Source organism: Giraffa tippelskirchi, chromosome 5, assembly GCF_054371585.1.
Source record: "Giraffa tippelskirchi isolate mGirTip1 chromosome 5, T2T-mGirTip1v1.2.pri, whole genome shotgun sequence".
Lineage (NCBI taxonomy): Eukaryota > Metazoa > Chordata > Mammalia > Artiodactyla > Giraffidae > Giraffa > Giraffa tippelskirchi.
In genome coordinates this window covers 91,035,363-91,058,969 of record NC_137279.1, presented here as the reverse complement: position 1 = coordinate 91,058,969, position 23,607 = coordinate 91,035,363, and the positions used below count along the sequence as shown (strand labels likewise).

Below are 23,607 nucleotides of genomic sequence, written 5' to 3'. Positions count from 1 at the left end.
TATACTGTCTACGCTGGTCATAGCTTTTCTTCCAAGGAGCAAGCATCTTTTAATTTCATGGCTGCAGTCACCATCTGCAATGATTTTGGAGCCCCCCAAAAAATAGTCTGTCACTGTTTCCATTGTTTCCCCACCTATTTGCCATGAAGTGATGAGACCAGATACCATGATCTTAGTTTTCTGACTGTTGAAGCCAACTTTTCACTCTTCTCTTTCACTTTCATCAAAAGGTTCTTCAGGTCTTCTTTGCTTTCTGTCCTAAGTGTGGTGTCATCTGCAAATCTGAGGTTATTGATATTTCTCTCCGCAATCTTGATTCCAGCTTGTGCTTCATCCAGTCCAGCATTTCACATGATGTACTCTGCTTATAAGTTAAATAAGCCAGGTGACAATATACAGCCTAAGACTATTTACTTAATTTCCCTAACAGCAGAACAATTAAGAGATGATGCTGGGCCCTGCCCAGAGCACATATTTCTCAAAGTCAGGAGACCTCCTAGACCATACATGTGCAGAAAAGGCTCCTTGGAGGCCAAAGGAGACTTATGTCAAGGGATCTTCTATCCAGACGCCTTTTCAGTAAAATCCATCTTGGCTAAGAGATGCATACACACACATGGGAGGATCTTGAAATATACCAAATATGGACTCTGAAACAGGCAAACTAAAATGATTGGCCAAAGGAAAACTGGAAGAAATGCCCTATAAAAGTAATTCAAACTGCCAGGAGGGTGTGACTCAGTGACTCTCTCCTTGAGTGATGCTCTCCCTGTTGTACTGTCCTTTTTTACTCTCAATAAATACCTTACTTGCTTCACTACTTTCTTTCTTTGTGGGAATTCTTTTATGCAAAGCTGAAGGCCAGGGCCCTTGTCACTGACCACTAGTCTACTGGCTAGGATCTGGTGTTCTCACCACTGCACCCCAACCTCAATTTCTGGTCGAGAACCCAAGCTCTTTTGGGAGCTATTGCAGGCTGCGATCACCCTAGATCACTCTGACCGGGGATCCAACCAACACCTCCTGCATTGCAAGGTGGATTCTTAACCACTGGACCACCAGAGAAGTCCCTTATTATTTTATCATTAACATGATGTTTGCACTCCTAGACATTTTGGAAAACAAAAAATGTAAAACAAATTAAAATCTTCCATAATCTCTTTGCCTAGAGACATCCGTTGCTTGCCTCCCACTCAAAAACTTTGTTTTATGGACTCTGAGGGAGAAGGTGAGGGTGGGACGTTCTGGGAGAATAGCATTGAAACATGTATATTATCATATGTGAAACAGAACACCATTCCATGTTCGATGCATGTGACAAGGGCTCAGGGCCGGGACAATGGGATGATCCAGAAGGATGGGATGGGGAGGGAGGTGGGTGGGGGGTCCAGGAAGGGGAACACATGTAATCCCATGGCTGATTCATGTCAATGTATGGCAAAAACTATTACAATATTGTAAAGTAATTAGCCCCCAACTAAAATAAAGAAATTTATAAAAAAAAAAAAAATAAAAATAAAAATAAAAAACATGGTAGACGTTATACCATAGATACAATTTTATGTCCTGTTTTTAACACTTAAATAGTAGTTGTAAAGTTTTTTCTACATACTATCTGTAACTCTACGTTGGAAAAAGAGATTTAGACAAGCCGGTTGTGAGAAACATGATACTTAAGTGAGTGGCTGTGAACACGGCTCTTTGCAGCTCAGATACCTAACGAGAGGGATCATCTGGCAGATGAAAAAGGGATCTCTGGACTGGAGGGGGTTGGAAGCAAGTCCCGGGAGAGCCAGAATGGGAGTCCTGCCGGCCTTCAGGCTTAAGAATTGGCCAGCAACAGGGTCAAGTTCAGGCTTTGGCAGCACCGGAAACCCGGGGTGTGTGGGCGGGCTTTGGGGGAAGGACCGAGGAGGGAGGGTTGCGGGGACGCGGAGATTCGAGGTCCGAGAGCAGAGCTAGGACGTGGGGTTCTTGCTGTTTCTGTTCTTCTGGGAGCTTCCCCAGATTTGGGGGAGTTTTGAGGATGAGTGGAACTGGGGCTCCCGGGCAGAGGGCGGCGAGAGGGAGCCGAGCAGGGAAAAGGGCCGACGCTCGCGGCGGGCAGGCGGAGACTGATACACCTCGGGAAGCCGGGAGCTTGATCCACCAGCCCGAACACCTGTTACTCCCTGCCTCCAGCTGCATGGCCGCTGGATACCGAGCTCGATTGAGAGCCAGCAGACATCACCCTTTCTTCCCAAACCTAACTGTTTGTTTGTTTCTTTTTTTCTTCCTTCTCTCTTCTGTGCTCTCCCTCCCGTGCCCCCGCCGCCTCCGATCTGTATTCTCTCCAGCTCTGCAAACGCCTTTCCCCTTCCACGGCGTCCAGATCTCCTCCTTCACCAACCGCAGCTGGACGCGCACGGACGGCCTGGGGTGGCTGGGGGAGCTGCAGCTCTATACTTGGCGCAATGAGTCGGATACTATCCGCTTCCTGAAGCCTTGGTCTCATGGCACATTCAGCGACCAGCAGTGGGAGCAGCTGCAGCATACATTTCAGGTTTATCGCAGCAGCTTCACCAGGGACATCTGGGAATTCGTCAAAATGCTGCATACCACCTGTGAGCTGAGGGATGGGATCGTAGACAGCTGCCTAGGGGGAGACAGTGGATGCTGAAGACCAACTGGGAGGTTCTGGCCCCACGTGATTCTCTCCTCTCTCCCTTTTGAGTTCCACTTCTGCCTGAGAGGTCCCAGCTTGAGTCCTCAAAATACCCCTTGTTCATCCCGCTGCAGGTCACCCATTCTCATTTACATGAACTTTGGGGTCCCCAGAATAACCCTCACACCAATTTCTTCAACTCCTTTCAGTCTTCTAAGCTCTTCACAGATCTCTTTCTATTCCTCTCCTCAGATCCTCTTGAGATCCAGTTATCTGGAGGATGTGAGTTGCTCCCGAGGAACACCTCAGAAAGCTTCTTACGTGCAGCATTTCAAGGAAAGGATGTCCTGAGTTTCCAAGGAATGTCTTGGGTGTCAGCCCCAGATGCCCCCTCTTGGAGCCAGCTGGTCTGCACGGTGCTCAATGGGGACCAAGGGACCAAGGAGACAGTGCACTGGCTCCTCTATGACATCTGCCCCGAGTTGGTCAGAGGCCTCTTGGAGACCGGGAAGTCCGAGCTGCAGAAGCAAGGTCAGCCTGCCTTTGTTACCTCCTGCCCTCCACTCCACTCTGGGGCTCCATCTAGGGTTTTCATTCCAGGGTTCACATCCCTTTAAGCATCATGGGAAGAGGAGGGGATGGATAAGGTGTGAGGGTATTTAAGCATTCCACAGACATTAACTAGGTACCTTTTGGGGTCCATGAATTGAATTAAATAAACCCTGGGGGTCAATCAGGATCTATACTTGAGGAGGGAGAGGAGAAGGCAGATGAACAGTTAAAGCAGTGTCCTGGTGGCTCAGATGGTAAAGAGTCTGCCCACAATGCAGGAGACCCGGGTTTGACTCGTGGGTTGTGAAGATGCCCTGGAGAAGGAAATGGCAATCCCCTCCAGTATTCTTGCCTGAAAAATTCCGTGGACAGAGGAGCCTGGTGGGCTACAGTCCATGGGGTTGCAAAGAGTAGGGCATGACTGAGTGACTAACACTTAGAAGCATGCTACATATGTTACAACTGAACACAGGGTGCTCTGGGAGTACAGAGTAGGGGCATTTACAGGAGACTGGATCAGGGAAGGGAATGGGGATCAGGGAAGGCTTTCCCGGAGAAGCTAATACAAACAGATTGAAATGGTGGGGGTTTATCTCCAGAGGTAGAAATGTAGGACTGATGAGCCTGCCGTGAAGTCCAGAGCCTATGATGAGGAGTCTTCACTTTAATATCCCTCATTCTCCTGTTGAATACAGTGAAGCCAGAGGCCTGGCTGTCCAGTGGCCCCAGTCCTGGGCCTGGCCGTCTGCTGCTGGTGTGCCATGTCTCAGGATTCTACCCAAAACCTGTGAAGGTGATGTGGATGAGGGGCGAGCAGGAGCAGCCTGGCACTCAGCAAGGAGACATCATGCCCAATGCCGACTCGACTTGGTATCTGCAAGTAACCCTGGATGTGGCGGCTGGAGAGGCGGCTGGCCTGAGTTGCCGAGTGAGGCACAGCAGTCTAGAAGACCAGGACATCATCCTGTACTGGGGTGAGAAGGAACTGGGGCCCAGCTGGGGATGGGAGGTGATGGTCCTCAGGCACAGAGGGAGGGCCCAGGGAAGGGGAGGGAAATGACACACCTAGGATGGAGGAAATGAAGCCCCAGCCCGGAGTGATGGAAGGAGGGGATTCTCAAAGGGGAGGAATAAAGATCTGAACTCAAAAAGGATTGAGACAAGGTGTTCCATATACAAGAAAGAACAGACTAAAATCCCTACAGATCCAGAAATAGGTGGCAAGTACAGAATCCCAGGAAGATTTGTTCCCCAGAAGATGGAACTGGGGACTTTGAAAGGCAGGGTAACAAAGATAGCTGTGGTTTATTGAGTGCTTTCTTGGTGTGAGCCGAACACTCTGCATACAGCGGAGTATGTATGAACAGTCATCCCAACTCTCCTTTGAGCAGTTACTATTGTTTTCATGTTACAGATGAGAAATTGAGGCTAAGCTAGGTCAGACTACCCTGAGTCTCATCATTAGAAAGCGGAAGAGCTGGATTTAGACTCAGGTTTGGACTAGCTGTGAAACTAGTACCTTCCTCCATATGTGTACTAGCATATGCTGAAGTGAACCGAATTATAGATGCCCAGACCCCAAGAAAAGATGGGGCATCTAAAAACTTCAGAGGAATACAAGTGGGCACATTAAATAGGACAAGAGATAAGCATCTGGCGTGCTCACATGTGCTTATAGTAGGGGACCTGATGCGGATTCCTGGACTGAGACACATGCTGTGTTCCCCCACACAGATGGGAACCATGTATCCAGGGGCTTGACTGTCATCCTGGTAATACTGGTGTTCATCCTGTTTGTTGGAGGCTTAGTCTTCTGGTTTAGGAAGCACCGGTAAGTCTCTCCTTTCCATCTCCTCCCTACCTCAACCCCTCTGCCCACGTTTTCTCCTCTTCCCTTTTCCTTAATGGTCTCTGTTTTCTCTGACAGCCACTATCAAGATATCCTGTGACTGTCCTCACCACACCTATCTGTCTGGACTTCAGGATCTCAGGGCTTTAGCCCTCAGAATTTGAAGGTGAAAGAGAGCTACCTTGAAGAAGCAGAGAACAGGCAGCTCTTGTCACACACTTTGAACATTTTATCTAAGAGGATTTAAGTTTTTTTCTTTCAGTATACTACAAGTGTGTAAGTCCAAGTAGTTCTGTAAAAAACAGAAGTGCAAACTCAGATACCTCTCAGGGACAAGCAGATAAAGGCTGCAGTGTAACTGTGTGTGGTCATTAATTGAATGATGGAATATGCAGTCACCTGGAAGATACTTTTTCTGTTCCAAGGAAGCAAGTCCAACTGTTCCTTGTGAAGTATAAAATAAGACCCTGGCTTGGCTGTAACCCACCTTTTTTCAAGAAAAACAGAAGTCTAGCATTGTACGTGAACAAGCCTATATTAATGTGTTGACAGAAACCTTTACATATTTGGGGTGTTGTTGTTCAGTTGCTCAGCCGTGTCTGACTCTTTGCAACCCCATTAATTCAGTTCAGTTGCTCAGCATACCAGGCTTCCTTGTCCTTCGCCATCTTCTGGAGCTTACTCAAACTCATGTCCATTGAGTCAATGATGCCATTCAGCCATCTTATCCTCTGTCATTCCCTTCTCCTGCCTTCAATCTTTCCTAGCATCAGGATTTTTTCTAATGAGTCAGCCAAAATATTGGAGCTTCAGCTTCAGCATCATCCTTCCAATGAATATTTCGGGTTGATTTCCTTTAGGATTGACTGGTTTGATCTCTTTGCAGTCCAAGGGACTCTCAAGAGTCTTCTCCAACACCACAGTTCAAAAACATCAATTCTTCGGCACTTACCCTTCTTTATGATCCAACTCTCACATCCATACATGACTACTGGAAAAACCATAGCTTTGACTAGATGGACCTCTGTTGGCAAAGTAATGTCTTTACTTTTTAATATACTGTCTAGGTTTGTCATAGCTTTTCTTCCAAAGAGCAAGCATCTTTTGATTTCATGGCTGCAGTCACCATCTGCAGTGATTTTGTGTGGGAACCATGTTTTACTGATTTCTCATAAATATCTCCTGGAATTTAATACTCATTCCCTCTTCCTTGCTTGCTCTCCCCCACCCTTAATTTAGACTTTCCGACTGACACGTCAGCATTAGCTAGATGCTGTTCTGTACACAGAACAAGCTCCCTTATCTTCAAAGACCTTTCCTTACGACTCTTACATGATTACCTCCAGACCTCCAGGAGGAAGCCTCCTTAATCCCTGAATTCTAGTCTCTGTCTTGCTTTACTGCTCTTAGTTAAAGATTACAAGATAAATTACCAATAAAATATGTGCTCAGCAAGTTCTTGGGGAGTTGCTTCTCTGAACGCTCTGCCTGTGCTGTCTGTCATAATACTGTGTGTTTATATTATTCAGTGTGAAACCACCACAATTTTGGAGCCCAAGAAAATAAAGTCTGTCACTCTTTCCACTGTTTCCTCATCTATTTGCCATGAAGTAATTGGACCAGATGCCGTGATCTTAGTCTTTTGAATGTTGAGTTTTAAATCAGCTTTTTTGGGGATGTGGGATACTCCAAATACACCTCTGCTTGATGACCCTAGGCCTCCCAGTTTGTGTCTGTGATATAAAAAGTTTGTCCTGAATGATACATTGAGAATTTCAGAAGCTTCTCTGGTAGTTCAGATGGTAAGGAGTCTTCCTACAATGCATGAGACCTGGGTTTGATCCCTGGGTCAGGAAGATTCCCTGGAGAATGGAATGGCAGCTCACTCCAGTATTCTTGCCTGGAGAATCCCATGGACAGAGGAGACAATCCATGGAATCACATAGAGTTGGTCATGACTGAGCAACTAATGCTTTCACTTTCAGAACCTAGTTTCTATTTTGAACCTGAATTTACAAAGAGAAACATTTTAAAAGAAAGTTAGGTTGTGGGAAACAGAGGTGTCTCAAGCTTTTTACTTCATGTAACTGGATTAAAAGAGGAGAAATCATAGTGTAGGTATATAATGTAGAAAAAGCTACCTTTTGGTAGTGACATTTCTCTCACATGGCCAGTTATTTTTTTCAAACTGGATGGAGACAGATTCTCCCACTTATAGCTATTAAACGAGACTACACATGAGTTGGGCTGAACCCATTTGGGCAGGCATGAGCACTAGTGGATGGCCCAGCTGTCTGCTCTATTCTTAGCCTAGATAAAAGAAGCAGGAGATGTAGAGGAACAGCAGCTCTTCCTGATGCCAAGAAATTTGAAGGTCAAGATAAAATCATCTGTTAGCTACCAGGGAAGTAGGCACTTGGCACTCAAGGCCCTTGAACATCCAGAAAAAAAGACTAAGCTTTTGAAGTCTTTGCTTGAGAAAATGAAGATTTGGCATCTTCTGTGTTGGACTTGCAGATAAAACCTAGGATGTGTGTGGAAATGCAGCTAGTTTCTAAATCCATGGTTTCCAAACTGGTTTCCTAACCTGTAGTCTCATCACCTGGAAAGTTGCAAATTATGCTGGGCCACCCCCTGCCAATGAGCCCTACAAAATGAGAAATCATAAGAGTGGGGCCCAATCATCTGTGTTTTATCAAGCCCCCAGGTGATTCTGGGGGCTTCACAAGTGGTCAGTGGCAAAGAATCTACCTGCCAATGCAGGAGGTGCAAGAGACGTGGGTTCGATCCCTGGGTCAGGAAAATCCCCTGGAGTAGGAAATGGCAACCCACTCCAGTATTCTTGCCTAGAAAATTCATTGGACAGAAGATCCTGGTGGGCTACAGTCCATGGGGTCACAAACAGTCATACGTGACTGAAAGACTTGGCGTGCGCGTGCGCATACACACACACACACACACACACACACACACAGGTGATTCTGATGTTCAGTTAAAGTTAGAGAATCACTGTTTGTAAGTACTGTACATTGCTATGAAACAGATTCCTCAGAATGCTAAATGAAATGTTGGCTTGAGGTTAGTTAGGGAAGGCATCCTAGGGGCCTCCCCTCATTTCCTCCTAGGGGAAATTGAAGCAGGAAATAGAGATACACTGAAGTGAACCAACAAGTGCACTGGATCAGGAGACAAGGATCTCCTCTGACTCACTTTATACCTGTGCCAAAAGGAGATACTAATGTCTGTTTTGTTCATGCTACAGATTGAATGTCTATGTCCTGTGTCCTCTGTTGAAAACCGAAACCCAAGGTGATGGTTTTAGATGGTGAGTTCTTTGGGAGAAGATTAAACCATGAGGTCTGAGCTCTCATGAATGGGATTAGTGACCTTATAAAAAGGGTCCTTATCTATATATAGCACAGGGAACTCTATTCAATACACTGTTGTAATGTATATGGGAAAAGATCTCAAAAAGAATAATATGTATATGTATAACTAAATCACTTTGCTGTACACCTGAAGCTAATGCAACATTGTAAATCAGCTATACTCCAGTATAAATAATTAAAAAAAATCTTTGTCTCCTCCACCACTTGAGAAGCAAGATATGGCAGAATATGCTGCCTACGAACCAGGAAGGGGACTCAGTTGATCTGGTAGTTCTCAGCCTCCAGAACTGTGAGAAAAAAATTTCTGTTGCTTTTAAGCCACCCAGTTGATGGTATTTTGTTATAGTAGCCAAGTGGACAAAGATAGATAATCTTATAAATGCCGTGGTAAGCAATGTGTACAAATGTGTGGCAGTCCACAATGCTTTTAAAAATGTAGCGCCTGTTAACAGTTTTTAGCACCACGTTAACCTCAGGGGATGCTCTTCAGCTTAGCTTCCTTGAGTAGTGTCTAGCTTCTGAACAATCCCATTGGTTTTCTACAGTTTTCAGGCATGTGTGTTAATGTCCTTTCTGAAATCTTTTTTCGGAATGCTTCAGCATGAATTTACCATAACTCTGGTTCATTTTTGTAAGTAAATTAAATTAACTAATTAATTAATTTTACTTTTTGGCTGCACTGGGTCTTCTTTGCTGTGTGCAGGCTTTCTCTAGTTGTGGGGAGCAGGGGCTACTCTTCCTTGTGGTGCAGTGGTTTCTCATTGCCGTGGCTTCTCTTCTTGTGGACCACAGGCTCTAGTGCTTGGGCTTGTAGTTGTGGGGCATGGGCTTAGTCGCTCCATGGCATGTGGAATCTTTCTGGAATGAACCTGTGACCCTCGCATTCACAGGCAGATTCTTAACCACTGGACCACCCTGGAAGTCCCTCTCTGGTTCATTTTTAAGCAACTTTGGTTTGTTTTGGAAGTAAATGTTTATTTCTCCAGGAAATTTTGTCTCCTTCCTTGAAATACTCAGTTCAAAGTATCTCAGAAAATCCTTAGAATTCATTTCAGAATGTCTATTCTCTTTATGGATATTGTGTTCCTTATTGAGTGCTGTGCTGAAAGTCAATTTATTGACCCTTAAGTCATGCTTCATTTTACACTCTGATGAAATTCCTCTAATCATTTCTTCTTCAGAGTTAGTACAATGTTAAACACTCTTTCAGTAGAAGACCCTGGAGAGGTAATGTTGGAGGGAGGCACTCTCCTGTAGTTTCCATCTTCTGTAGGTCAGGTAAGCAGAGTGGGTGAGAAGGCATCCTGTGGGGTGCTGCCCCAGCCATGTGCCCAGAGCTCATGGACACATGGTAACCTCGCAGCTTTGGCCTGGCAATTACCTTCCCATGGAAACCAGCACTCTGAAGGCTTCCTGCCCCTCCCAGTGCCGCATCCTCTCTTAGGATGCTCACATGGCCTATGCTAAGTTCATCTTGAGCTTTCTGCTGAGTCTCACTCTCTCTGCCTGCCCTCACCTGTGATCTGGAGAAAGGATTTCAGCTTGTCCAGTGACTGCAGACCAGATATGCCTGAACAAACCTGTGAACTTCTTTGTTACCCAAGGGGATAAACTGCACCTTCTCCAAGGAGATCTATACTCCAGCCTGTTGTTGTTGTTGTTCATTCTCTTAGTCATGTCTGACTCTTTTAGGACCTCATGGACTGCAACACACCAGACCCTCACTATCTCCCAGAGTTTGTCCAAGTTCATGTCCATTGAGTCGGTGATGCCATCCAACCATCTCATCCTCTGCGGCCCCTTCTCCTTTTGCCTTCAACCTTTCCCAGCATCAGGGTCTTTTCTAATGAGTACTCCAGCCTTAGGGAGGGATAATCCTTCCAACTTTATTCTGCGTTAGATATTCTCCTTCAGCCCTAGAGTTCCATGTGGAGTTTTCTTAATCTTTCCCATTATAGTTTAATAATTCTATCAAAGTTCATCTGTTTAGCTCATTGTGTGGTTTCTATTTCCAAACTGAACTCAGGTCACACATGTGCCTACTCTTGACCATACACAGGAAATCTGAACTTTCCAAGGATATTTCTTGAATTTTCTTTTGCCAATAAGTCTATGGCATGGAGTTGGCCCACTTTGCTCTGTGGTTTAGCACTTCCTCCAAGAGCTCAGATTTCATGTTCTCCTCTGCAAAACCATCCTCAGGGGTCATTAGCTGTCCCACTTTTAGTGCACCTGCTTTTTAGTGCACCAACCTGCAGTTGCTCAAACTACCGCACAATTGCACTCATCTCACACGCTAGTAAAGTAATGCTCAAAATTCTCCAAGCCAGGCTTCAGCAATACGTGAACTGTGAATTTCCAGATGTCCAAGCTGGATTTAGAAAAGGCGGAGGAACCAGAGATCAAATTGCCAACATCTGCTGGATCATCGAAAGAGCAAGAGAGTTCCAGAAAAACATCTATTTCTGCTTTATTGACTATGCCAAAGCCTTTGACTATGTGGATCACAATAAACTGTGGAAAATCCTGAAAGAGATGGGAATACCAAACCACCTGACCTGCCTCTTGAGAAATCTGTATGCAGGTCAGGAAGCAACAGTTAGAACTGGACATGGAACAACAGACTTGTTCCAAATAGGAAAAGGAGTACATCAATGCTGTATATTGTCACCCTGCTTATTTAACTTATATGCAGAGTACATCATGAGAAACGCTGTGCTGGAGGAAGCACAAGCTGGAATCAAGATTGCCGGGAGAAATATCAATAACCTCAGATATGCAGATGACTCCACCCTTATGGCAGAAAGTGAAGAAGAACTAAAGAGCATCTTGATGAAAGTGAAAGTGGAGAGTGAAAAAGTTGGCTTAAAATTCAACATTCAGAAAACTAAGATCATGGCATCTGGTTCCATCTCTTCATGGCAAATAGATGGGGAAACAGTGGAAACAGTGGCAGACTTTATTTTTCTGGGCTCCAAAATCACTGCTGATGATGCTTGCAGCCATGAAATTAAAAGACGCTTACTCCTTGGAAGGAAAGTTATGACCGACCTAGATAACATATTAAAAAGCAGAGACATTACTTTGCCAACAAAGGGCCATCTAGTCATGGCTATGGTTTTTCCAGTGGTCATGTATTGATGTGAGAGTTGGACTATAAAGAAAGCTGAGTGCCAAAGAATTGATGCTTTTGAACTGTGCTCTTGAGAGTCCCTTGGACTGCAAGGACATCCAACCAGTCCATCCTAAAGGAGATCAGTCCTGGGTGTTCATTGGAAGGACTGATGTTGAAGCTGAAACTCCAATACTTTGGCCACCTGATGCGAAGAGCTGACTCATTAGAAAAGACCTTGATGCTGGGAAAGATTGAGGGCAGGAGGAGAAGGGGACGACAGAGGATGAGATGGTTGGATGGCATCACCGGCTCAATGGACATGAGTTTGGGTGGACTCTGGGAGTTGGTGATGGACAGGGAGGCCTGGTGTGCTACGATTCATGGGGTCACAAGGAGTCGGACAGGACTGAGTGACTGAACTGAACTGAACTGAGTGGTTCAACCCTGGCTCTTCTGGTTTTCTTCTTGGGACTGGCCTCTACCCTCAGGTTACATAAATCTTCCCACTTCCATGGCCCATTCCTCAATTCTCTTGCCCCTCTGATCTTCCTTTGTCTTCTGTATTCATTATTGTCCCTCATTTTCAGCTGAGATGCAGTGATGGGAAAGTCTTTATTCTCTGAAACTTCTTTTACTACCTTTGGCTGAATCTTCACAAGAATTGCCTTCTTCTTTTACTGACGTTATTGAACCATCTCTGTGGCAGTGTTCCCCCATGTTTGTCCCTGCTTTTCACTCTGCAGAACCATCTTTCCTATTTTCTTGTGAAAATCAGGATTATCCAATAACACCTCCCTCATCTTTGCTCCCTGGTTTATACAGGACCTTTGTACAGCTTTCCACCTTCCCCAAACACATAGAAACTTTCCAGCTCTCCAAAAATCCTCTTGTCACTTTGTTAACAGTACCTCATACCCTTGGTCTCATGCAACCACTGCTCTGTTTTCTGTCTCTATAGATTTGTTTCACCAACCTGAGAATTTCATATAAATGGAACTGTGCTTATTGTTTTGAAAATCATCCATATCATCACATGTATCAGTAGTTCATTCCTTTTCATGTTTATGTAGTACAGTATTTTCTTGTCTGAACATACCATGACCATCCATTGACCTACTGATGAAAATTTTGGGATTCTTAGGAATAAGACTGCTGTGATTAGATGTGTATTTTTTTTTGTGGACTTAGGTTTTTATTTATTTTGGGTAAATACGTAAGAATGGATTGCTGGGTTGAACAGTAAGCGTATTTAACTTTTTGACCCACTGGTTATTTAAAAGTGTTTAATTTCCAAATATTTGGAGATTTTCCATGTGCCTTTTAGTTATTAACTTTTAATTTGATTCCCTTTGGTCAGAAAACACACTCCGTGTGATGTCAATCCTTTAAAATCAGCTGAGACATTTTTTAGGCCCAGTATGTAGTCGATCTTGGTGAATGTTCTATGTGCATTTGAGAAGAATGTGTAGCCTGCTGTTGTTGGATGGACTGTTCTATAAATGTCAGTTAGGTTGTTGGCTGATATTGTTCTACAAATCTTCTAGATTCTTTTTAACTTTCTATCTGATCTGTTACTGAGATTGTTGCTGTTCAGTTGCTCAGTTGTGTCTGACTCTTTGCAACCTCATGGACTGCAGCATGGCAGGCTTCCCTGTCCTTCATCGTTTCCCAGAGCTTGCTCAAACTCATGTCCATTGAGTCAGTGATACCATCCAAGCATCTCATCCTCTGTTGTCCCCTTCTCCTCCTGCCTTCTATCTTTCCCAGGGTCTTTTCCAATGAGTCACCTCTTCATATCATGTGGCCAAAGTACTGGAGTTTCAGCTTCAGCATCTGTCCTTCCAATGAATATTCGGGATTTATTTCCTTTAGGATTGATTGGTTTGGCCTCCTTGTAGTCTAAGGGACTCTCAAGAGCCTTCTCTAATACCACAGTTCAAAAGCATCAATTCTTCGATGCCCAGCCTTCTTTATGGTCCAACTCTCATATTCATACACGACTACTGGAAGAAACATAGCTTTGACTATATGGACCTTTATTGGCAAAATAATGTCTCTGCTTTTTAATATGCTGTCTAGGTTGGTCATAACTTTTCTTCCAAGGAGCAAGCATCTTTTAATTTCATGGCTGCAGTCACCATCTGCAGTGAAATCTCCAACTGTAATTAGGGATTTATCTATTTCCCCTGTATTTCTGTACATTTTTACTTATTGAGTTTGAAATTCTATTTTTAGGTGCAGACACATTTAAGATTGTTTTCTTAATGAGTTGACTTTGTTTTTTTTTTTTTGGCCAAGCAGCTTGCAGGATCTTAGCTTTCCGACCAGGGATTGAATCCAGACCTTACAGTGACAGCACTGGGTCTTAACCGCTAGATCTCCAGGGAATTCCCATGATTGACATTTTTACCATTATTAAATACTCTTTTATTTCTGATATTCCTTATCCTGAATTCTACTTTGTCTGACGTTGAAATAGTCACTCTTACTTTCTTATTACTAGGGTTTACTTGGTATATCTTCTTCCAGTTTCTGTTTTTAACCTATATGTGTCTTTAAAGTATGTTTTCTGTGGCAAGCAAATAGTTGGGTTTTGCTTTTTAATTCATTATGACAATTTCTGCTTATTGACTAGAGTGTTTTGACCATTTTAAGGTAATGATTAAATTTTTGACATAGGTTAAGTCTAGTTTCTTTCCATTTGTTTTCTATTTGTCCCATCTGTTGTTATTCATTCACTAAGTCATGTCCGACTCTTTGAGACCCCATGGACTGCGGCATGCCAGACTTCCTTGGCTTTCACTGTCTCCCAGAGGTTGCTCAAACTCATGTCCATTGAATCAGTTGATGCTATCCCACTGTCTCATCCTCTGTTCCCTCCTTCTCCTCCTGCCCTCAATCTTTCCCAGCATCAAGGTCTTCCCCACTAAGTCAGCTCTTCACATCAGGTGGCCAGAGTATTGGGGCTTTAGTTTCAGCATCAGACCTTCCAATTCAGTTTAGTTCAGGAATTATTTCCTTCAGTATTGATTGGTTTGATTGCCTTGCAGTCCAAAGGACTCTCAAGAGTCTTCTCCAGCACCACAATTCAAAAGCATCAATTCTTTGGCACTCAGCCTTCTTTATGGTTCCACTGTCACATCCATACATGATTCCTGGAAAAACCATAGCTTTGACTATGCAGACCTTTGTTGGCAAAGTGATATCTCTGCTTTTTAACATGCTGTTTAGGTTTGTCACAGCTTTTCTTCCAAGGAGCAAGTGTCTTTTAATTTTGCGGCTACAGTCACCATCCACAGTGATTTTGGAGCCCAAGAAAATAAAATCTGCCACTGTTTCAACTTTTTTCCCTTTCTATTTGCCATGAAGTGATGGGACCAGATGCCATGATCTTCATTTTTTGAATCTTGAGTTTTAGGCCAGCATTTTAACTCTCCTCTTTTACCCTCATTAACAGGCTCTTTAGTTTCTTTTTGTTTTCTGCCATTAGAGTGCCATTAGAGTGCTATCTTCTGCATGTCTGAAGTTGTTGATATTTCTCTCAGCAGTCTTGATTCTAGCTTGTGATTCATCCAGCTTAGCATTTCCCGTATGCTTTGCATAGATGTTAAATAAGTAGTGTGTCAATGTAAGCCTTGATGTACTCCTTTCCCAATTTGGAACCAGTCCATTGTTTCATGTCCAGTTCTAACTGTTGCTTCTTGACCCTCAAACATGTTTCTCAGGAGGCAGGTTAAGTGGTCTGGTATCGTCTCTTTAAGAATTTTCCACAGTTTATTGTGATCCACACAGTCAAAGGCTTTATCATAGTCAGTGAAGCAGAAGTAGATTTTTTTTTTTGGAATTCCCTTTCTCTCTCTATGATTCAATGAATGTTGGCAATTTGATCTCTGTTCCTCTGACTTTTCTAAATCTAGCTTGAACATCTGAAAGTTCTCAGTTTTTGTGCTGTTGAAACCTAGCTTGAAGGGTTTTGAGCATGACCTTACTAACATGTGAAATGAGAGCAGTTGTACAGGAGTTTGAACATTGTTTGGCATTGCCCTTTTTTGCACTTGGAATGAAAACTGATCTTTTCCAGTCCTGTGACCACTACTGAGGTTTCCAAATTTGCTGACATATTGAGTGCAGCACTTTAACAGCTTCACCTTTTAGGATTTGAAATAGCTCAGCTGGAATTCCATCACCTCCACTGGCTTTGTTCATAGTAATGGTTCCTAAGGCCCACTTGACTTCACACTCTAGGATGTCTGACTCTAGATGAGTGACCACAGCATCATGGTTATCTGGGTCATTAAGAAACATTTTTGTGTAGTTCTTCTGTGTGTTCTTGCTACCTCTCCTTACTCCCTTCTGCTTCTGTTAGGTCCTTACCATTTCTTTGCTTTATCATGCCCATCCTTGCATGAAATGTTCCTTTGATATCTCCAAGTTTTTTGAAGAAATTGTTAGTCTTACCCCTTCTATTGTTCTCCTCTATTTCTTTGCATTGTTCACTTAATAAGACTTTCTTACCTCTCCTTGCTATCCTTGGAACTCTGCATTCAGTTGGGTATAACTTTCCCTTTCTCCTTTGCCTTTCACTTGCTGTATCTGTAGATTTTCCTTTTTAGGATTCTGTTTTTTATCCACTAGTGCCTTACAGGCATGCCTCTTTTTAAACCTTTTTAAAGGCATTTCTCTAGGATTTACAGTTTTTTTCAGTGTATTGCTGGCTACCTTTAAATAATATTATATTACTTCCCATATACAGTTCCCAGGTGGCTCAGTTGTAAAGAATCTGCTTGCCAATGCAGGAGATGTGGGAGATATGGGTTCGATCCCTGGGTTGAGACGATCCCCTGGAGTAAGAAATGGCAACCCTCTCCAGTATTCTTGCCTGGGAAGTCCCATGAACAGAGGAGTCTGGTGGGCTATAACGCATAGGATCACAGAGTTGGACATGACTGAGCACGCATGCATGCCCTTCTTATATATTGTAAGGACTATGCACAAGATATTTTCACTTCTCCCTTCCTGTTCTTTGTTGTCATAAAATTTACATTTTTTTTGCTTTTCTGCATGGTATGTGGAATTCTAGTCCATGAAATCTAGTCCAAGGAATCAAACCTGAACCCCTTGAATTTGAAGCGCTGAGTCTTAACCACTGGACTGCCATGGAATTCCCAAGGTTTATTTTTTTCTTTTTGAAGAAACATAAACCTATTATCTTTATTTTTTTGACATTTAGTATTTTAAGTTTATTTTAGTTTCTTTAAAAAATTTTTATTACAGTATAGTTGTTTTACAATGCTGTGTTAGTTTTTAATGTACAGTGAAGTGAATCAGCTATAGATATACATATGTCCCCTCTTTTTTGGATTTCTATCCCATTTAGGTCACCAAAGTTTACTTTTAAAAAAAAAATTATTTATTTGTAGTTGAAAGATAATTGCTTTACAATATTGTGCTGGTTTCTGCCATACATCAACATCAAGGTTTACTTTTATATATGAATTTAACCCCACAATACATTGTCTTTGTTTTTATTTTTAAAATTAAAAACAAGAAATGTTTTTGAGTATTTACTGATGTATTTATTAATACCATTTCCTGATCTTCATTCTTATTTATAGATCCAAGTTTTCGTCTATTGTCTTCTTTTTCTTCAAAGAGAGTAAGTATCTTTCATATTTCTTACAGTTCAGATCTATTGTCAACAGATTCATTCAGCTTTTATTTTCTGAAACAACCTTCATTTTGCTTTCATTTTTGAAAACTATTTGCAGGATATAGAATTCTGACTTGAGTTCTAAAGCACCATAAAAGTGTTGTTCCACTGCCTTCTGGTTTGCATTGTTACTGACCAAAGTCTGTGTTTATTCTAATTTCCCCCCACATATATAGCATATGCCTTCCCCCTGGTTTCATTAAATTTTTTTCTTTATGTCTCTTCTTCTTTAATTTTGGTGCCCCAGTGTATGTGTGTGTATGTGTGAGATATGAGAAAGAGAAAAAGTTCATTGAGCTACTTGAACTTGGGATGTCAGCTGCAGGTGTTAGATCCTTTTTAGATGAGTCACCGAGACTGAACTTCAATCTCTTGTCTCCTCAAGTTAGTGAGATATCCATGCTCTGCTTGAGTTTCCTGATGGAAAGACAGGGAGCAATTGTAGATTTAACTGTAATCATAGCATATTTCTTTTATCAAACCAGATTTAGTACTGTACCTTTTATCTTTAGTAGCTTGTTTTCAGAACTTACAGGAAACATTTACAACCTCCTTGATCCATTTGGCAGAAATGCAAATCAACTAGAGGACTTGTTTGTGAAAAGCTATTTTAGGAGTTGGACGGCTGAGGGTTGTGGCAGGAGTAGAACAGAGATGAACAATTAAACAACTTGGTGTTGCCAGTACATGTAGAGCAGTAGTAAGGGGCTACAAGGTCAGTCAACCAAAACAGAAAAAGAACCAGGTAACATTACCAAAAATCTCTTCTGCAAAAGTGAAAACGATGCATTTTGCAAATGAGAACATGAGGCAGAAAGTCCAAGTGGGATTGCTAAGAATTGTACTCCATGTCTGCATCCTGCATAAATTATAACCCCTATTACTGGAGTCACTGTACTTCGAGACACTTGCTATGACTGTATTGGAAAATTTATCTAAAATTCTCAAACAGACTTAGAATTTAATAGTGACTTCTGATATTCCCATGAACTATAATGAGCTCAGCTGGAAAGACTACAGAATGACTTATAGTCCATAAGTCAACATATGGTTGTTGGAAGTTGGAAGAGACCCAGGCTAAAAGCGAGTTAAAAAGATTAATCTGAGATTACTTTCTGCTAAGTGTAAACATAATAACTAGAAATGGAAGAAAGTGTAAAGTTGCATATATGGCCTCTATTTCAGATTCTAAATTTCAACAACAGCAATGCCATGACAGCAATGTCAGCTTGACATCGTTTTGTGAGAAAAGGACACTGACCTGGAGAAATTTCAGCGAACAAATGTGACTATGACTTATGGTAAATGTTTCTGGTAGGTGCAAAACTACATGTTCTGTTATATATTTTAGACTTTCAAAATGGTAAAGGAGAGGCAGGTATTGGAGTTGATTCTCACCATCATGATCAAGGGGAACCTCACACAAATAATTCAATCAGCTGAATAAGCCTAGACAGGGTGAGTAATATAAAGATCGAACAGCTGAGATAGTCTATAGACTTTGCAGCCTTTGGGAAGCTAAGTGAAAGTATCGTTCTGTTGGGCCTGAGCTGCTAAGGCAAAGGGACCCTCATACCCCCTACACATGTGAAAAGAAGAGATAAACTTATGATAAACTTTCACTGATGATAAGATCAGAGAAGGCAATGGCAACCCACTCCAGTGTTCTTGCCTGGAGAATCCCAGGGACGGTGGAGCCTGGTGGGCTGCCGTCTATGGGGTCTCACAGATTCGGACACAACTGAAGCGACTTAGCAGCAGCAGCAGATAAGACATACACCCACAAAACTCAAAGACCCCTATATGAAAACACTAAAGAACTACTTGGTTTATAAGGGGATTTTTTCTCTTTTTCTTGTAGATAAATATATGAAATATATGAAAATCAAAGATACTCTATTCTCGATAATTTCCTCTATTAGTAACTGGAAATGGAAATAAACAGCATTCATTCAAAAAGCGACAAAAATATATAAAATACTTGGGAATAAATTTTACAAGGATGATATAGACCTCCATATGAAGAAAACCTTATATGTAGAGTCCTCTGAATGACAAAAGACATATTCTGAGTTAATGAAAAGATACATTCTATTCTTTTTTTAGAAGATTTAACTTAAATATCAATTAACTCCCATGATGTATAAATTAAATTAAATAATTTAAATAAAATAAAATGAATTAAATGAGACCTAAGTAATATTACTATTAAAATGGCCAAAAACATGAAAAAATAAAATGGTGAGGTATAGGATTTGCCCTTCTGGATGTTAAAACTGAGTCACTGTCAGCATAATATTAAGGTAATAAAATCAACAAACAGTTGAATAGAGGAGTAGAATAGAAAGGTAAGAAGTAGATCTCAGTTTATTTGGGAATATATGAGATATTATTTTATATCACTGGAAAAAATAATGAGCAGGCTGGCTACTCATCTACAAAAGATCATATTGGAACTCCACCTCATAAAATAAATATAAATAAATTCCAGATGTGTTAAAGACTGAGGTTTTGAAGATTTTTTTAAATCAAAATATGAATTCAGAAACTATAAAATATACACATGTTAAAAAATAAAAATTTTGTATGGCAGTAGATATAAATCAATTTTAGGTTGGGGGATTATCTAAATGCAAAATACAAGTAACATTAGCTAACATAAATACTGAGAAAAATATAAGTTTATGAGAAAACGTTCAACACTCAAGCAATAAATTGGCAAAGACTGGATAGATAAATCATAAAGAGCAAATCTAAAATGGCTAATAAACATATGAAAAGATAATCATCCTTATTAATAGTCATGGAAAAGGAAATTAAAGTAAAAATGAAATATCCATTCTATCATAGCAGACTGACAACAATGAAGGAGAGCACCACATATATGATTTTTAAAAGTAGCCTTTTGGGAAGCTATTTGACAAAATCTCTTCATATAAAAATTTGCAGACTTCTCAATTCAGAAATTGTACTCTTGAGACTGTATTTTATTAAAATAAGAGCATCAGAATGTGAGGCTGTATGTCCAAGAATGATTGTTGCAGCTCTTTCATAGGCATGTAGGTGTATACTCATTTTGTTGCGGCAAAAAACAGAAGCAAACATTAATTAGGATTAGGTGTACTTGGTTAAAGCATAAACAATTCAAATAAATGGAGCTGAAACAAAGTAAAAGTTTATTTCTCTTTATATGTATTTTGTTGTGGTAAAAACCTGAAGTAAGCATTAATTAGGATTTGGTACAGTTGCTTAAAGCATAAACAGCTCAAATAATGTGGACTGAAACAAAGTAAAGGTTTATTTGTCTTTCACATAATAGAAGTCCAGAAATAGGCACTCAAAGGTAGCTACATGAAGTTAACAGAGACTCAGGCTTCTTCCATCTCATTGCTCTACTTACGTTTAGGCTTCAACATGAAATGCTACTGTTTTATCATGACACATTTCTGGGTAGCCTCCTGGAGGAAGGGAAAGACCTCTTTCCTTCTCCCCACTTTAAGGTGAATTCTCAGAAGACACATCAATGACCCTTTTGCTGCTTCTTGGTAAGTAGTTACAGAAGCACACCAACCAAATGTACAAGCGAAGCTGGGGCATGTATTTAGCTTGGTGATAATGTGCCTAGCAAAATATCCGGTTTTGTTATTAATGAATTTGGAGAGGCACCTAGAAGCCTTTGTTAAGGGCAAACCATAGAACAACATATGGCTTCCCTGATAGCTCAGTTGGTAAAGAATCTGCCTGTAATGCAAGAGACCCGGGTTCCATTCCCTGGTCAGGAAGATCTGCTGTAGAAGGGATAGGCTACCCACTCTAGTGTAGCATTTCATGTTGAAGCCTGACAGTAAGTAACAGAGCAATGAGGTGGAAGAAGCCTGAGTCTCTGTTAACTTCATGTAGCTATATAGGCTACTGTATAGTCCACAGGGTCGCAACGAGTCGGACATGACTGAGCGACTTTTACTTTCACAGAACAACAAGGAGTTAATGAATAAAATCAGTTCAGTTCAGTTCAGTCGCTCAGTCGTGTCTGACTCTTTGCGACCCCATGAGTTGCAGCACGCCAGGCCTCTCTGTCTATCACCAACTCCCGGAGTCTACCCAAACCCATGTCCATCGAGTTGGTTATGCCATCCAACCATCTCATCCTCTGTCGTCCCCTTCTCCTCCCGCCCCCAATCCTACCCAGCATTAGGGTCTTTTCCAATGAGTCAACCCTTCGCATGAGGTGCCCAAAGTATTGGAGTTTCAGCTTCAACATCAGACCTTCCAATGAACACCCAGGATTGATCTCTTTTAGGATGGATTGATTGGATCTCCTTGCAATCCAAGGGACTCTCAAGAGTCTTATCCAACACCACAGTTCAAAAGCATCAATTCTTCGGCACTCAGCTTTCTTCACCGTCCAACTCTCACATCCATACATGACCACTGGAAAAACCATAGCCTTGACTAGACGTACTTTTGTTGGCAAAGTAATGTCTCTGCTTTTAAATATGCTATCTAGGTTGGCCATAACCTTCCTTCCAAGGAGTAAGCGTCTTTTAATTTCATGGCTGCAATCACCATCAGCAGTGATTTTGGAGCCCGAAAAAATAAAGTCTGGCACTGTTTCCACTGTTTTATTTTATTTTTATTTTCCAATGAATAAAACAAATCATATATATTAAAGTTACTAGGAAGAGCTAAAACAACTTTATGAAGCTTTAAGAATCCTTTATCTTAAATGTTTTTGTTTATTGACAAGAATAAATAATATCTGTGTGTAAAGAGATTTAAAAGAAATAAAAAATAAAAGTTAGAATATGAAATGATAAAAATACTGTGTTCATTTGGCAGTGTTTTTCCTTTCCTTGTGGTACCTAAAATATTGGTGTACTTACAATTGATAACATCTTTTGTAATAGTATGATGAACTATGATAACAATAACAAGTTAATATGAAATAGTATTATATAAAATAAGACAACAGCATATAAATCTGGTAATAACTACCCAAAATTTTGCATAATTTTCCTCTTGGTCATTATCCTAAACAACTCATCTTTTTTACTCCCGGTATCTAACTCTTTGGACTATTTGGGCAGCTCCATTCCTCAGCTTCCTGGGACCCATTGTTAGCTTCCCTGGTGTGTGTGTGTGTGTTGGCTCCCTTGCTCCAAAATCTAATGATCAATTGCAGTTCACTCAAGAGTTTTTCAAAGTGTGAAAGTGAAAGTTGCTCATTCATGTCTGACTCTTTACGACTCTGTGGACTGTAGCCTGTTCATGGAATTCTCCAGGCAGGAATACTGGAGTGAGTAGCAATTCCCTTCTCCAGCATACCTTCCAGACCCAGGGATTGAACCCAGGTCCCCTGCATTGCAGTCAGATGCTTTACCACTTGAGCCAGCAGGGAAGTGTTAGAAAAATACATATATATTTGGGGGAGGGGTACAAATGCTATTTTTTCTTTTGTTTTCCCTATTATTGGAATCTAGCGAAAAAACCCCCCACTTTATCCAAAATGCAGAGTTGCTTGCTAAATTCTTCTTTGATACCTTCTTTTAAGGCAAAGTCTAGAAAGGCAAAAACTACATTTCTTAAACTTTTTCGCAGCTAGAGTTCGTAAATTAGGTTTCACCAATTAGATGTACTCATGTGACACTTGTGGGAAGGTTTTTTATCTACTTTTGTAGCTAAACTTTCTTTGATAGAAATAAACTTATTCAGCTGATCTCTTTCATTTTAAGTGAACTTTGGTGGTCTTTGGTTTTTCAAGGAGTCTATTCATTTCTTCAGAGTTGTTAAATTTTATGACATAAAGTAATTTGTAATATTCCATTATTGATCTTTTAGCATCTATAAGGTCTGTAGTTATGTCATCTTTTTCCTCTCTGTTATTATTAATTTGTATCTTTCCTCTTTTTTTTTTTCCTTTTTTTACTGGCTAGTCAGGCTAGAGTTTTATCAATTTTATTGATCTGTTCATTAATGTCCTTTTTTTATTTACTTCATTTGAACTTTGTTTTGATTAAAACTAAGTTACTTGGAAAATTTTCTGATCATTTAGAGGTTTGATTTTTAGTGTTGTTAGGTAAGATCAGTACAAACTTTGGGGTTCATTTTGACTCACTACTTTAAATAATAGCATCTTGAACACTTTACTGAAGTACTGTTGTTCATTTGCTAAGTTGTGTCTAACTCCACAATCCCATGGATGACAACCAGCCAAGGTTCCTCTGTTCTTGGAATTTTTCAGGCAAGAATACTGCAATGGATTGCCATTTCCTTCTGCAGAAGTACTGAAGTACTAGAGGGGTTCCAAATCTGTGGACTTCTCTGTGCAGCTTTTTCCTGTATGCAACT

General features: G+C 41.2%; 1 protein-coding gene across 12 annotated transcripts in view; it reads left to right on the top strand.

Annotated features, from left to right (window-relative positions):
* CD1D (CD1d molecule) overlaps positions 1-23,607 on the top strand; it is a 111,983-nt gene that overhangs the window by 57,747 nt on the left and 30,629 nt on the right. For 3 of the 12 annotated variants that reach the window (XM_081495422.1, XM_081495421.1, XM_081495423.1), the window contains 5 exons: positions 2,337-2,603; positions 2,897-3,175; positions 3,892-4,170; positions 4,931-5,027; positions 5,124-6,627. In XM_081495422.1, coding sequence (XP_081351548.1) covers positions 2,588-2,603; positions 2,897-3,175; positions 3,892-4,170; positions 4,931-5,027; positions 5,124-5,145 — 693 coding nt within the window. In that variant the 5' untranslated portion in view covers positions 2,337-2,587 and the 3' untranslated portion in view covers positions 5,146-6,627. Of the gene's footprint in view, positions 1-1,897; positions 2,604-2,896; positions 3,176-3,891; positions 4,171-4,930; positions 5,028-5,123; positions 6,628-8,307; positions 8,371-17,164; positions 17,206-18,444; positions 18,574-19,120; positions 19,229-21,448; positions 21,873-23,607 lie in introns of those variants that run through there. The other 9 variants (XR_014055242.1, XR_014055243.1, XR_014055246.1 and 6 more) reach the window with 9 other exon arrangements.